The sequence below is a fragment of the Patagioenas fasciata genome, chromosome 25 (assembly GCF_037038585.1).
Source record: "Patagioenas fasciata isolate bPatFas1 chromosome 25, bPatFas1.hap1, whole genome shotgun sequence".
Lineage (NCBI taxonomy): Eukaryota > Metazoa > Chordata > Aves > Columbiformes > Columbidae > Patagioenas > Patagioenas fasciata.
Window position 1 is genome coordinate 4,916,736 of NC_092544.1, and position 14,568 is coordinate 4,931,303.

General features: G+C 52.5%; 1 protein-coding gene and 1 long non-coding RNA gene across 5 annotated transcripts in view; both read left to right on the forward strand.

Annotated features, from left to right (window-relative positions):
- Window positions 1-14,568, forward strand: part of RPS6KA1 (ribosomal protein S6 kinase A1) — a 38,543-nt gene that overhangs the window by 519 nt on the left and 23,456 nt on the right. For 2 of the 4 annotated variants that reach the window (XM_065857096.2, XM_065857099.2), the window contains exons 1-2: window positions 1,101-1,237; window positions 6,897-6,941. In XM_065857096.2, coding sequence (XP_065713168.1) covers window positions 1,175-1,237; window positions 6,897-6,941 — 108 coding nt within the window. In that variant the 5' untranslated portion in view covers window positions 1,101-1,174. Of the gene's footprint in view, window positions 1-1,100; window positions 1,238-6,896; window positions 6,942-14,568 lie in introns of those variants that run through there. The other 2 variants (XM_071798952.1, XM_065857097.2) reach the window with 2 other exon arrangements.
- Window positions 8,011-9,975, forward strand: LOC139825581 (uncharacterized). The gene is made up of 3 exons (XR_011735712.1): window positions 8,011-8,144; window positions 8,380-8,736; window positions 8,887-9,975. It is a non-coding gene; the product is annotated as an uncharacterized lncRNA (long non-coding RNA).

Genomic DNA, 14,568 nt, shown 5'->3' on the forward strand with positions numbered 1-14,568 from the left:
AAGCAGGGCCTGCTGGTGACTTAGAGATGAGCTTCATGTGCTGTGGGCATTAACTGGAGTTTTTCAAAGCACCAGGCTCTGCCCTAAATGGGCTTTTTTGGAGTTTGCTGCCCTACCTGGGCAGGTTGTGGGCTCGGGGCTGTATAGCTGCCTTCAGAACACAAAATCCCAGCTGTACATGGGCTCATTAAATATTTCCAGCCACACCTTGATGAAGTCAACCCTTAGTGATGCACCCTTTTAAAAAATAATTTGTTTTTTAACAAGTAATTTTATAATGAAACACGGTGCTTTGGTAACATGTGAGTAGAAGGGAACTTTTTCCTATTTGAGAAACCTAGCTGGTGAGAATAATTACGAATTAAGAACACTTGTGCTTAAGGCATCTTTCCTCTGAGGATCTCCAAGCACCATAGAAAGGTGGCTGTGTTTTTATCCATGTTTTGGAGGGAAGGCGGGGGCTGCACTGTAGAAAGGTGGATGTGTTTATCCATGGTTTGTAGGGAAGGTGGGGGTCTGCACTGTAGAAAGGTGGCTGTGTTTTTATCCATGGTTTGGAGGGAAGGCGGGGGGCTGCACCGCGGGCGGCGATGAGCGGTGACTCATTGCGCATCTCAAACTTGGAATCCGGATTTCCCAGAGCAGTTTCCTGCTTAGAGCAGCGAACTGAATTGTGTCAGCGAGTTTATCCTCACCACCTCTTCTTCTGGTGTTCTGGAGCATCGTGTGAAATTGTACAGGAGAAAAAAAAACGAAACACCGTCTTTCCAAGGCAGGGAGAAGTGGGAACGCTCAGTGCTGGGTGGGGTTCAGCGGAGGATTGCCGTTCAGCTGCTTTTGAGGATTCCTTTGCTAGACCTGAGCGCACAGTGCCTGCCCCCTCACCTTCCCAGCAGCTGGAACCTCTGTTTTCGTCCTAAAATCCGAGCAAATCGCACAGGGAAGGGGGAAAGCCCTGCCCCCCCACATCCCCCGCGACCCCCAGAACGGGGGCATCTCCTCCCCGTTGTCCCTCTATCCCCCCACCAGGCCGGGCGGTGTTTCCCGGAGGTTTCGGCCCCGCCGAGCCCCCTCCCGCCGCCCCGCCCCTGCCGCCCCGCCCCGCCGCTCCCGGCCGGCCCGGGGAGCCGGTGCCCAGCGCCGGGCTCGCTGCGAGCCCCGGGCCGCCGGCAGCATGCCGCTCGCCCAGCTGGCCGAGCCCTGGCCCAACATGGAGCTGGTGCAGCTGGACACGGAGGTGAGCGGGACACCGGCTTGGGGAGGGGTGGGGGGATTCCGCGCCGCTTCCCTCCCGCTTTCCCCGCCACCTCCGGGGGTCTCCGAACAAAGGAGCGCCCGGCCCGGCCTCCCGGAGGGACCCTCCCGGCTGCTGCGGTCACGCCGGCCCCGGGTGGTTCCCCGAGGAGGGGGTTGGTGGGGCGGGGGGGGCGCAGGCGGTCGGGGTTGGGGCGCCGGGGGCTTCCCGGCTGCGCCGCTGCCCTTGGGGTTGGGTGTTCGGGGACAGCGAGCGGCGTGCGCCGCCGGCTCCTCCCAGACACACGGGGCAACGGTCCCTGCTGAAGGCCCGGGGGATAAATTCCTCAGATTTTGGGTCTTTCTCCTCCAGGCTTCCTCATTATCTGCCTCCCCACTCGCTCTCCCAGGCCTGCGTTTCAAACTCCGATCACGGTCCTGTGTCACTTTTCGCTGGATATTTGCTCTTTCGTCCTGCTTTGCTCTTTTCCTTTTAATTAAGACCTCCAAGGCAGATGTGCAGGACGGTGCACAGCATCTGTCCACATCTGCAGGCTTGCATCACAGCCATTTCAGGAGGAAGGGACAGCTTGTAGCAGTTCTCACCCGTCGCAGAGCAGCCAGCTGAGGCACTGTGCTCTGGCACTCTTTAGTTAAACATCTTCTCATCCAAATTGGAACTAGCGGCTCTCCTGGAGAAGCCAGAGAGGTGGTGGTGGGGATTTTGTCCCAGGTGTTTCCTCAGGTCTTGATGTTTTCCCACTGTTTTGGTTGGATTCAGTGCTGCCACGCTCTTTTATCGTATCTAGAGACATCGTGATGGTTAATCGGTCAGATTTGCTCGTTCCTATTTAAAATTGCCTCTTAAGAGATCTGGGTTTTGAGTGGAGGCAGCGTTTCTCCACTGCTGCCGTGGGAGGTGTGCTTGCCTCCTTTTTGTCGGCCAAATACATCACGGCTTCTCCCAGAGCCCCCGTGTGGGTGGGGAGGGTGCTGTGGGTGCCAAACAGTGGGCACGAAGGTGCGGTGGGCTCAGTGAATCTGCTGTGAAGTCACGAGGATGGGTTTGTGCTCAAAAATGGGAGAGGAGGCAAGTCCTGCGGTGACTCGATCGCGATTCCTGAAACCACACGGTGCGCCCGGAGCCAGGGTGGAGGTTATTGCTGGGAGACAGGCCTTTTTATTTGTGGTTTTTTCTCTTCCCAAGTAGGAAAATAGCCTGAAAAGCGAGACAACGCAACTAGACTCATAATGGGATGAAACTAATGCCGGTGCCCAGGGCGGTGAATGCCGTGGGTGAGATTGGTTTACTCCTTAATCCCAGGTCTCCCAGGTGCCAGGCGGGCGCTGTGTCAGCATCATGGGATCTCTTCCGCGCGGAAGCGGCCGGGGGGGTCCGGTGTATTTGTCATTCGTGAAGATCGTGGCAGCAGCGAGAGCTGTTTTCCCCATTGCATTAGCGACGGGTGTGTTAATTGTAAACTGAAACTGGAGGGCCTGCCTCTGGCTTCTGAGCTGTCCCCTTCCCCCCTCTCACCTTGGCCAGAGCTCTAGGTCAGGCTCAGGAGCCGCTTGCAGGTGCTATTTCTGCAGATCAGTCTTTTTACATCTCAGGATCACAAGTGGGACGTTAGTAATTTACCTCCCTTTGTTTTGAGGTGAGCAGGTATGCGCACTTGATGCCAGCGAGGAAAATAACACAGATGCTCTTCACCTCTAAGCCTGGCTGCTGTCGCTTGGGCCAGGCTTTAGAGGGTTCCCTTATTTCCAGCAGCATATCTGTTAGAAGCAGAGAGGGACTAGGGCTCAGGGTGAGTTTTGCACCTTGAAAGGTTAAAATCAGCCAGGGTAGGGGCCCAAGGAGAAAGTTTTCACTGCTCCTGGGCAAGGTGGCACCACTGAGAAACCGAGGAGACTTTTCTGGAACATCAGTTACGTAAATCGCCCTGGGATCGCTGCCATCCAGGTTAGAAACCGGCTTCCTCCAACCTTTGCTTTCTGAGTCATGGAGCAGAGGTGCTGTCACCGCACCGGTGGAAGCATCAGTCCTATCGTGCAGAGATTTGGTGTTTTTCCACCGTGTTTTAGGAGCATTGGTTGTCTGCTGCCGGGGATGGGTCCTGTTTGGTGTCCCTTGTCCCTGTTCGGTGCCTTTGTCCCAGCCTGCTGGAGCTGTGTTGGTGAAACATGGGGGCAGTGGGAGATTGAGCTGACCCCTTGCAGGAGACAAGTCCCTCTGTCCTGAGGGCTGAGCCACCTTCGTAAGGCTTTTCTTTCTTCCTTTTTTTCCCCCTCTGTTGTCTCTGCTGCTTATATTATTCAGAATATTGCTTATGTAGTAGAAAAACCTGGCTGGGGTAGAGTCCAAGCAATAGAGAGTGGAGTTGAATGACTTCATTGCCATAGCAATGGGTACTGTCATCGGGCTGTGCTTTTCTTTAAACTTGGGGCTTGTTGCACAAATGTACAGCACAACTGACGTGGGCTTACGCCAAACCCAACCACTTCAAGCTAATTATTTTTGCCTGTATATGTGTATCATCCTTTACTGAGCAGGAGCTTTTAATGAATATCTATCTTTTTCGAACATCTTAGCTGAACAACGCATGAAGCAACGATCAAAAGGTAGGGGAGGAAGCCGAGCGACTGTCATCTCTGATATGGCTTGTGTGTGGACTCCTCAGTCTGGTCGGGCTACACGAGTTCTTTTGGAGATCTTTATTTTTGCAGAATCATTTCCTTTCTCTGAACTGCAATAGGCAAGATCTATAAATTCCACTTCATAATAATAAAATGGTTTCTTCTTGTGTCAAAGTCGTAGAAGCTCTGAGGTGAAGGGTTTCTTCCCCCGCTCCTTCCTGCTGGAGCGCTTCACAGTTCATCAGTTGGGTCATTGAGCATCTCTGGGTCCCTGGTACCCTTGTTGTGTTGTATATGGGCATCTCCAAAGTGACCAGTCAAAACCTAGAGGCCCAGAAATCACAGCAGGCTGCCTTTTAAGGAGAGATGTCGATAATCTGGGATGATTTGTGCTGATGGTGCTAACTATAGAGCGCAGCCCTCGATGGCAGCAGGAGCGGGCACGGTCCTGCCAGGGGTGACACCCGTCCTGCTTTCAGATCACAGCAGCACTGTGGCCTGGCCTCTAAATTGCTCCCCGTGGTGCGGATTATGTGGAATTAAAGGGATTTAAAATGCAAGATGTCCTAAGATAAATATCTCCCAAGTTCAGCCAGGCTGGCAGTTGCGTAACCGAATACACTTGTTTTCCAGCACACCTTTCTGCACGCGATGGAGAACTCGTTGGAGCAGTGTGTGTGCGGAAGGGCTTTTGCGTTACCTCTCGGGTGTTTTAGCTGTCGCTCGCCCAGAGGAGCCATCGCGGCCAGGCTGCCGCTCCACGTGCCCATCAGATTAGCTCCGTAATCCCCATTTCTGCTCGCCCCAGCGCTGGGCTGGCTGGAGAGCTGCAGGGACAAGCTGCTGGTCCCCGCTGAGGCTCATGCTGACTTCTTGGAGCCCAAACCCTGCTCTACCACCACCCTGGGCACCCGAGGGAAGGGGCGTCCCCCCCTCCTGCAGCAGGTGTTGCCTACCAGGACGTCTTCGGGTTGTTTTTGGAGTGGGACATTCAGGAGGCTCCTTTCCAACCCTGAGAACAACGCGCTGTCAGAGGGTATCTGGCACGGAGGCAAACACACAGGCTCTGTGCGTGGTATGCAGGGGGAGTGCAGAAATAAAGCATTTTAAAGAGGCAAATGTCAAACCAAGAAAGCCACAGACTAGTTCAGCTCTGCCTACGATGCGGCGAATGGCCGTATTTTATCTGGGGAGGTGATGAGTCTGTAGCTGTGCGTGCGTTTCTATCTTGGACGCTTACAAATGGCTCTTGAATTCCATATGAGGGAATAAAGGCTGGTTTTGCTCTGGGGTAGAAGGAAAGCAGTTGGCTCTGAATACTGCAAATCTCTCCTTACACATCTGCCTTATATCAGCTCGAGAAAGTGACTGTTGCATCAGGAGCTTCATCCCTCAGAAACCACGGACCTACACACCCAGGAAAGCTCCATGGGATGAGCACTGTTCTCTTCCTTTCCTTGTCCCTTCCATCCCCAGGTAGGCTGGGTTTCTGTCAGCAGCAGGACAAGGGTATGGAGCTGATGAAATGCAGCACTCCAAAGGTCTGGCTGATCTGCAGGCAGCACCTGGTGTCTCCTGGCTTATCCTTGAAGCCAAAGGGTTGGGCAGACCCTGCATTCCTTAAAGAGCTTGTCCTGGGCATCAACTCAACCTTCTCTTAGCATGTACCTTGTAGATCTGTTGTCCGGACTCTGATTCCCTCTGTCCGACACGGAAATTCTGCTTCTTAGGCCGTTTTAGACATAAACAGCCCTCCATGAGCTATGGTTTTGATTAGCAGTGAGTTATGAATTGTTGATCAGTGACAGCTGAGCCAGTAAACATAAGTATATTTCCAAGTCTGGTTATCTTGAGCACAGTGTCTTCCCCCTCTTTGTACAGGCTACACATAAACAAAATCTTACTTCACTTCTTAGCTATTCTTCGTGCTAATGGCACCAAGAGCTCCATGTAAACATCACGGCAACGCTCCCCTGGAAGAACTTGGCTTGCGTGGTAGCGCTATTGCTTTTTTCAGTCATTGGCTGAAAATCCTTCGGAAGTTAAGCTTAAGTTGGTAAGAAGGTGAGTTATGGAGCTCAGAGTGGAGCCATAGAAATGCAAATATTGCAGGTGATTTTCTCCTCGGCGGGTGTGGTGGTTCTGCACTGCAACTCTTCTCTTGGGCCATAACATCTGAAGAGGCATGAATAAATTTGCCTCGTTCTTTTAAAGAAAGAGAAGAATTCCGTGGTTTTTGAGTCTGAGACTGTAGTGCAAATAGATGTCAAAGCAAAATCTTCCTGCCCTTGTTTTTCTCCACATCCTGCAGAAAACCTTTTGTACGTGCCTGCCCTGCTCTGAGTATCTACGTCTAATTAAAAACCACCCACTTTTGCTCCTGCCACCTTCTGCAGGCTCAGTGCTGTGCTGAACCTGATCAGCGCTCAGCGTGACCGGCCCGGTGTCACTCCGGGTGGCTCAGGTCACCTGCTGTGACTTTGTACAGAGCTCCAGGAGCTGGATGTGCCGGCCAGAGGTGGCCCGGAGCCAGGTGGGTTATACGGGCTCCCTGCAGCGCTATCAGCTGTGATAGGGTAATAAATAACTGGTAAGTGTTCATATTAAAGCAAACGTCATGGCAAAATGCCTGTTAAATGTACTCTAGCACTGCTTTCTCATCTTCACGTGATCTTACCTGCTTGCTGCTCCCAGTGGTGACCACGTGGGTGTGGGAAGGGTGGGATGATGCAGGAGGGATGGGATGATGCAGGAGGGATGAGGTGGGATGATGCGGTGGGATGGGATGGGATGATGCGGCTGCACAACTGTCTCTCTAGACCTTTTTCTGCACCCACAGCCCTGGTGACCCACACCTGAGGACTGCAGAGGTGCTGTTCACCCCACAAGTGATGGTTGATATATAAACGGCCCTGATTTCATTTGGGGGAAGTGTGGAGAGATTCTGTGGATGAGAGTCTTTTTCTCTTTTTCAAATGGGTTGTTTTGTTCTTGTGCTGACGACAGGTTCTCTTCCTTTGCAGAATGGACAGGCTGCTCCAGAGGAAGGTGGCAATCCTCCAGCCAAGGTAAAAACGCGCTGGGGTCACATCTTTAAGTCACCTCTCTGAGCTGCATTGGGGTGTCAGCCGACTTGGGGAATGGGTCGGGGTCGGCTATTTTTAAATCCTGTAAGCCGCTGCTTTGTAATCTGAATGAGTGCATGTGGGAGTGAAAGGGACTGGAGCAGGGGAACAGAAAAGACCAACCCTCTGCCTTCCTGGCCCTTTGGTCAGCCGAACACATCTGGAAAGTTTCCCAAGGGCCACCTCGGCCCAGCACGCAGTCGAGGGACTGCAGGTTGTAGTAGACGGTTAGGAATGAGAATCCCTGGGGTGTTTCAATGCTGTGTTTACACCCTTCTCTATGTTGTGATCTTGCTAGATGGGATGAGAAATACAAGAGAATTTGATGGTTTTGGCACAGCTGCCCTTGCTGAGTGCCTGGTGTCTGTTTATTCTCTTGCCTTGGTGGGACTGGGAGAAGCTCCGCTTCTGTCAAGGTGTCCTCTGTGTCTCCATTGGCATCAGCAGGGAGCGGTTGAGGGAACTGAGCTCCTGTCTTCCACATTTTGGGCAAGGGTCTTCATCTGCTGGACCTTCTTCAGACACCGAAAGCTCTTCTTGCTCCACACATGAGCAGCATGATCTTGAAGGACTTGATTTCTCTGATATGAGAAGTACAAGAGCGCTTGTACGTCCAAGTACGAGACAGAGGACTGATGCTTTTAGCACGGGTATTTCCTAATTGTGTCGATAGTTCTCTGCCGTGCAATACAGGGTAGAAGAGCCATATCAGTGCCTGGCAATCACAAGCCTTTCAGGATTTCCTTTTCTGATATGTACATGCTGTAACGGTGAAGAACGACACTACATGTTTGATTTGGCTTGGGAGACCTTGCTGAGCGGGTTGTCAAGAGTTTGTCCTGGATCTTACCCTCAGTGAGTGCCCTGTAGCAGTTGCTCTCTCTGAATCATCATCTGTGCTAAAGGCCAGAGGGGCTTTATTCCATTCTTTTCCCACTTGGTTACTGTCCATATTTTTAGTAAAAGACATTTAAACTTAAAAAACAATTGACTGCTTTTCAGCCAGTTCTTTTCCAGGAATTTATGCTGGACTTCTAGCATTGCCATTGCGTCTCAGCTCCTTGTTCTGCATTTCTGTCTCCGTTGCTGGACTGGCATTTTTCCAGTGGCCTGCAAAGCAATCTGGCGTGGGTCAGATGAACTCAGGTCAGTGAGACTGTGCACTTCCCCCCCCCGAGAACAGTGCTTTTATGGTTTTCACTGTGCCTACATCTCTGGCATGGGGAAAAAATAATCTGTCCCTTCTGGTTGGATTCCAACTGGGCTTCTAAGCCTTGAGACTTTGCCTCTTGCATCTTCAAACAGTTGGCTAAACTGCCTTCCTGTTAGAGCAGCTGAAGGATGTTGCTTTAAAAATAATTGAAGATTTTTGTCTTTGAAGGACATCACTGGGACAAACCCTGGCTGATGCCATCTGTAGGTGCAGCCCCACAGAAAGATCATGCGATAGAGGCCTAAAAGCACTTGGGGCTGCTTTGTCTGTCCCTCTGTGGGACATGGAAGCAAAGTCCCCGTTGCAGCCGGGGAGCTGGAGCACAGCAGCGCCACGTTGTCCGAGGCAGCAGGGAAACCATGAGAGCCCGGCGCAGGTGTCCCGCTTTGCACTCTTCCAAGGCACCGTGACCAAAATGCCTGTGAGCGGTGTCCAACAATCCCATTTTCGGTAACTTTTGAGCACGTGAAGCTCTGCTACGCGCTCCTGAAATAACCTCGGTCGCCTTTTCCAAGTTTGTACAAGGTACGTTTCTCACCAGGACAGACAAATGAGATCCCTCCTATAAACACATACCGTGAATTTCAGGGCAGACTCTGAAGCAGCTGCGGTGCTGCCGACTGGGGAAGCAGGCAGTGCACTGAGTATCTCTGTATTTCGTTCATTTTGGGGTAGGCATTGTCAGCAGCACCTTCTGGCACAGGCTGCAAGGACTAAAGAAGGAGAAGCAGCAGCGAACATCTGCGGTTGGCCGTTCTCAAGTTGAAGTTTGCTCGGGATCCCTCCCGTGCCCGTCTGTTCTACCCGTGTGTGGAGAGCTGGAAGGGGAAGAGCCACCTTTATTCTGCGTTTATACTTGCTGTCCTTTTGCAGCTAATTCTGTGATCTCTCCTAAAAATAGCCTGAAGCAGCGACAGCGGCGTTTACTCAACGCCCACGCCGAAGTGCCGTTCCCCCTGTCCCTGTAAGTGGGATGCTGCCAGAAGTACAATCGTTGTTACCTGGGCAATAACCAAAGGTGCTTTGCAAAGGAGGAAATCCAAGAGTTCCTCAAAAGAGGTTGGAACTTTGCAGCTGGTCGCATGAGTTTGATGGGGTCTGATGCCTCCATCATCATCTCACCTGCTGTTGTTGCACATTAGGGCCTTTGGGCATGAAACATGATAAAATGGTCACTTCAGAGGTAGCGAGGGGATGTTTTGGGCCAGGCTGGCTGTCATCTGGTGCTTTCTAGCTGCCTGTGTAACTCCAGCTACTGAGGACAGCTGGTGCGTTTCACAACTTCTTGCGGCTTTTATTCCTGTGTGGATTCCCACCTTTCAAGAACAATTGTGGTGCGCAAGTCCCTGCAAGCACCGTACCTTGGTGCGTTTATCAGAGCATCTTGGAAACGCCTGCAAGATCCTACAGGTTGGGCAGAGAGCTGTCTGCAGTGTCCGCCGCCCTTCGCACGGTCACGGGAAAGGAGCTGGGTCATCCCAACAGCATTCCAGCTCTGCGGCCGTAAGGAATTCCAAGCCAAACCCTCTCCTGACAGCGAGCACAACCCTAGATTGCTCATACCCAAGTTCTTGCTTATCTGGATGTTCCCAGTGTGTCTTTGCTGTAAGAGTTTGCAGTCTCTGGAGCTTGGAGAAGAGGAGACTGAGGGGGGACTCATTCATGGGGATCAATATGGAAAGGGGCAGTGTCAGGAGGATGGAGCCAGGCTCTTCTGGGTGACAACCAGTGACAGGACAAGGGGCAGTGGGTGCAAACTGGAACACAGGAGGTTTCACTTAAAGATGAGAAGAAACTTTTTTGGGGTGAGGGTGTCAGAGCCTGGCCCAGGCTGCCCAGGGAGGTTGTGGAGTCTCCTTCTCTGCAGACATTCAAACCCGCCTGGACACCTTCCTGTGGAACCTCAGCTGGGTGTTCCTGCTCTGGGGGGCGATTGCACTGGATGAGCTTTCCAGGGCCCTTCCAGCCCCTCACATTCGGTGATTCTGTGATCTTCCAGGCAATTCTGGCCACATCCCCTAAACCAGATTGCTAATCCAGCCTTGTGTTCAACAGCAGCCTGTGGCAAAGACAGGTACATGGATGCCTTTTTGCTTTCCTCTCCTCTTTGGTGGTGATGTTTGACCCTGTTTAGATTTGATGTTGGCTTTAGGATGGCAGCGGCATGGTTGGTGCGAGGTTCCAGTGCAATGTCTGCAGGATGCTGAGCACAAGAGCTGCTCTTCCAGGTTCGCAGTGATGGTAGAAGAGCAGGACTGCCCTTCTGATATCCTCCACATTTCAGGGTTTGCTTTCTTCTTGTTCTGTTTCCTTTGACACAGCCTGGGCTGACACCAAAGGAAACATCTCCCGTGACAGCCCTGGGTTAACCGCAGCTGCGTCTCTGTGCAGTTGGGAGCTGCTCTCTGCCCCAGGGGCTAATGATCGGCGCTGTGTGTTGGTCTCTAGGTACTGAACCTCGTTCTCTCCTATGTTCTTTAGACTTTAATTGTCAGGTAGGTTGGAGATTGGTCCTTGTTCAGCTGGGGAACGGCAGCAGAGGGCTTGAATTCAGTGGAAAAATGAAACCTCCCATAATTGGGGTTTTACAGCCTGTTCCGCAGCCGGCTTGGCTGAGGGGTGAGCTGGTGCGCCCTGAAGGTGCCAAGTGTGAGGAATTACGCACGAAAGTACAACACCCAATTAGTGAAATCGCTTCATAATGAAGAGCAGAGGAGTGGATTTGCAGAGCCGAGCGTGCCCACTCTCTCTGGAGGTAACGCGGGGAGTGCTGATCAGCCTGTTCTTGGGTGATAATCACAGTGCGCAATGAAAACTGGGGAGGTGAATAAGTAACCTCTCCCAGCTCCGCTTTGCACCATAAAAGAGACCTTTGAGATGGGAACGATGGCTTGCTAAGCGCACCAGGCTCGAGGGGCCCCACCTGCTTAGGCCGAGCCTTGCTGTTAGGCGGCAAACCATAGCAGGAATGCGCTAAAGAGGAAAACACGGCTCTGTGCGACTCCTGCTGCTCCATCCCCATGTCCTGCGCAGGTAAAGCTGCAGCAAGATCCTCTCCCACTGCACCTTCATCAAGAGAAGCTATAGACAGGAATCGCAGACCCTTCTGGCCATAGAAATACCTGTGTCACGTCAGCGTGTGTTGTTGTGGGTGAAACACGCTGCTGTAGCGCCCGGGATAACCAGGTGGGAGCAGAACAGGTGGAACACGGCCCGGTGCTGCCTGGAATGCGCCTCCCGCTCCGCACCGCAGGGACTGGCTGCGGCTCTTAACGCTCGGCTTTCTCAGCCTGTTGGTGCCGACGCTCGTGGTTTAAACTGGCTGCTCCGTCTTGTCAGTCGAAGTAATCAAGTGGGTTTGTTTTTAATGTAATGCCTGACAGCTGCTCAGCGTGTTCCTGCCAGAGCGTTTGCTCTTCGTCCTTGGCAAGGCTGGGCTATGGTTAACAGCAAGCTTCTGAGCTCTTAAAAAAAAAAACCCAAATACAAATAAATGCCTGTTTGAGGAGCAGAGTCCCTGATGAGCTGCAGACTCTAATGAATAATTGAAGAGGGGTCAGTTTACAGGACTTGCACACGAGGAATGCAGCCGAGTCTGCAGCGCTCGAGCAGCACGACCCATCACAACTGCTCCGCTTTCTTCTCTTCCATTTCCATCCCCCCAGTTAACAGAAACCGCCTCAAGCTCTGCCTCCAGAAAGCCTCTTTTACTGGAAAAAAACTGAAATAACCTTTTAGTGTGTGCTGTACCTGGAGGGAACCTGTGTCATGCATCTCCCCATCAGAGCTCCTGAGCAAAGCAAGGGATCCTTGGCCGGGCTCTCCTGGAGGCTCGGGGTTGCTGACGTGGGGTTCTGTGTGGACCCAGGAGGACGCATGAGCGAGCCCAGAGCTCTGCTGGTGCTTCCTGAGCGATGAGGAGCCACGGGCTCCTGGCTCTGATTGAGGGTGGTGGCAGCTCCCTCGATGCCAGGGACGACTGACATGCCAGGGGACCCTGAGGAGCTCGGAGAACTTATTCACATTTAATTTTTGAAGGGGTCAAAGAGGGATGGGATCTCTAGAGGATGCCACCCCAGCAACTGGGAGCTTTGAGCTCCCTTGGCTGGTTTGTTAGGGGGTTCAGCAGCTCAGACACTGATCCAGAGCTGTCCCTTCCGTCTCCGAATCTCCTGCAGCTTTACAACTCTCAGCTTTATTTGGAAGCAGCAGCCTAGTTTTGACACGAGCAGTGAATTCCTTCCATAGCTCCAGGTGAAGCACAATGTATTCCCTCCCTGGTTGCTCTGTGCTGCCTGCCAGGGGCTGGGGACCAGTGGGGAGGACAGTCCCAGCTCTAAGGATTCCTGCCTGGCCTGGAGCCTTTTCCTCCATCCTTAGGAAAACCACTGGCCTGGGGCTGCCTGCAGCGAGGGGAGCAGAGGCATTGCCTCCCAGAAACAGCTGCTCTCACTGCACTGATGCTCTGAGGCAAAAAGGGTTTCCCAATGTGAAATCTCTGCCCTTCCCTCACTAATCCTGCTGTGCACAGCCGGGAAATGTCACCCTACAGAATCAGGGCGTTTATCCCTCGCTTGTACTTGAAACCTTGGTCTCAGCAAAGCTTCTGAAGTGGCTCCGGTGGTATGGAACGGTATCGTTTTGCGCTCCCGTAAGCGCTCTGAGACGTGGCAGTATTGATTTCCTCGGTGTCTTTAACCGGGTGACAGCGCAGGGTGTGACACAGAGGGGAGGCCATGGCTCTGCCACCAGAGCCGGGGGAAAAACCTCATTAACAGAGCGGATTTTGTGTTTTAGGGGAGCAGGACAAAACATGTCATTCCCAGTGTTCGGGGTGACGGTAATTCCCGTCTGGTGATGTTTGGGAAGGGGATGGGTGGTGATTACGGTCCTGGCCGCAGGGCACCGTGTCCCTGTGTCACAGCTGTGCTGAGGGGGTGGCCACGCGCTGCATTGGTGTGTTTTACAAGCATTAAATGGCAAATTGTGCTTGGCTATGGTGGACGATCATCCTGGGGTGCTGGGAATGCACAGCCCAGGGCGCGTTCCGGACATGGGTTGTTTGCTCTTTTTTCTTTTTAAACTTTTGATTAAGTTCAGCACCACCATGAACCATTCAGAACCACCATGAACCATTCAGAACCACCACTTTTCTGTCAATGTATCTCCCGTGTGTATCCGTCCCGGAGGGTGGGCGAGAGCTGGGTTATTCCACATACCAAAACCTGGCAGATACCAAGAAAAAGCTTTACCGCGTCCTGAGACTGCTTTTCATGCGTCTTGCAAGAAGAAAACCGCCAGCAGCATGTGTGCTGTGGGAGGAGTATGGAATTCCCGCGTTCCTGCGATAGAGAATACTTTCCACATCCCACAGTGACTCCGGAGGCAGTAAACACGGCTCCGTGCTCCTTGGGAAGCCCGCGTTATGTTTTATAACTCAGTTAGAAAGGGTCTCCATCTCTGTACTGAAAGTATCAAGACTGCCTTGTGCTCACATAGAGGATATTGATCTAACGCTGGTTCATGAGAGAATATTCTTAATTTAGAAAAGCCTGGGACGGGGTCTCCTGGTTTTACCACCATCAAAGCATGAGTTGATCTGAATTTGCTGACAGCAAACCTTCCCTCCTGCGGGAGGCGAGGCAGTGTCCTTCGTGCTTCCTAAATGCAGGCTGATTTGTTCTGGAGAAGCTGGACAATTAAGTTGTTTGTTATCTCCTGGCAGTTAAAGGTGTTTTCCCTCTGGTATCTCATTTCGCTGGGTGCAGAGTCCTGCGGGTGCTTCTCTCACCGGCTGCAGCAGCACTGAGGGGTCACAGCGTCTTGGTGGGGCTTGGGAAGATGTTCTACCCCAGCTTGTATTTTGAGCTCAAACTGCTCGTTTTCAGCTGATCCTGGTCATTTGTGGCTTGTACCTGGAAAGGGTGCAGAACCTCCAGGAAACTTCCCTGGTTTGTTTTAGGGGTGCTGAGCTTTCCCACAAAGGTGTTTGCGAGGTGGGTGTTTGTGAAATGGGTTTTTGCTGCTCTTCCCCTCCTGTTTCACAACAGGAACGCATTTGGACGTTGAGGATGCTCTGAGTGCCACCTGCTGGAACATGCTCAGGGGGGACTGGGCACGGTCCCCTGGGGCTCTCAGCCCCTTGGGGGTGACACAGCCTGTCCCACAGCTGCAGACACTTGTCACCGCTGGGACCCCAAGGATTTACACCGCCCTGGTTCTCCCTCCTCCAGCAAAAGCTGTTACTGATTCTTTGATGTCTCACAGGGATATGGGCACACCTCTTATCCATCTGCCGCTTGCTTTTATAAAACCCCCCAGAACTGAAATTCTTCTGCAGCTTTTCCTGCTCCGAAC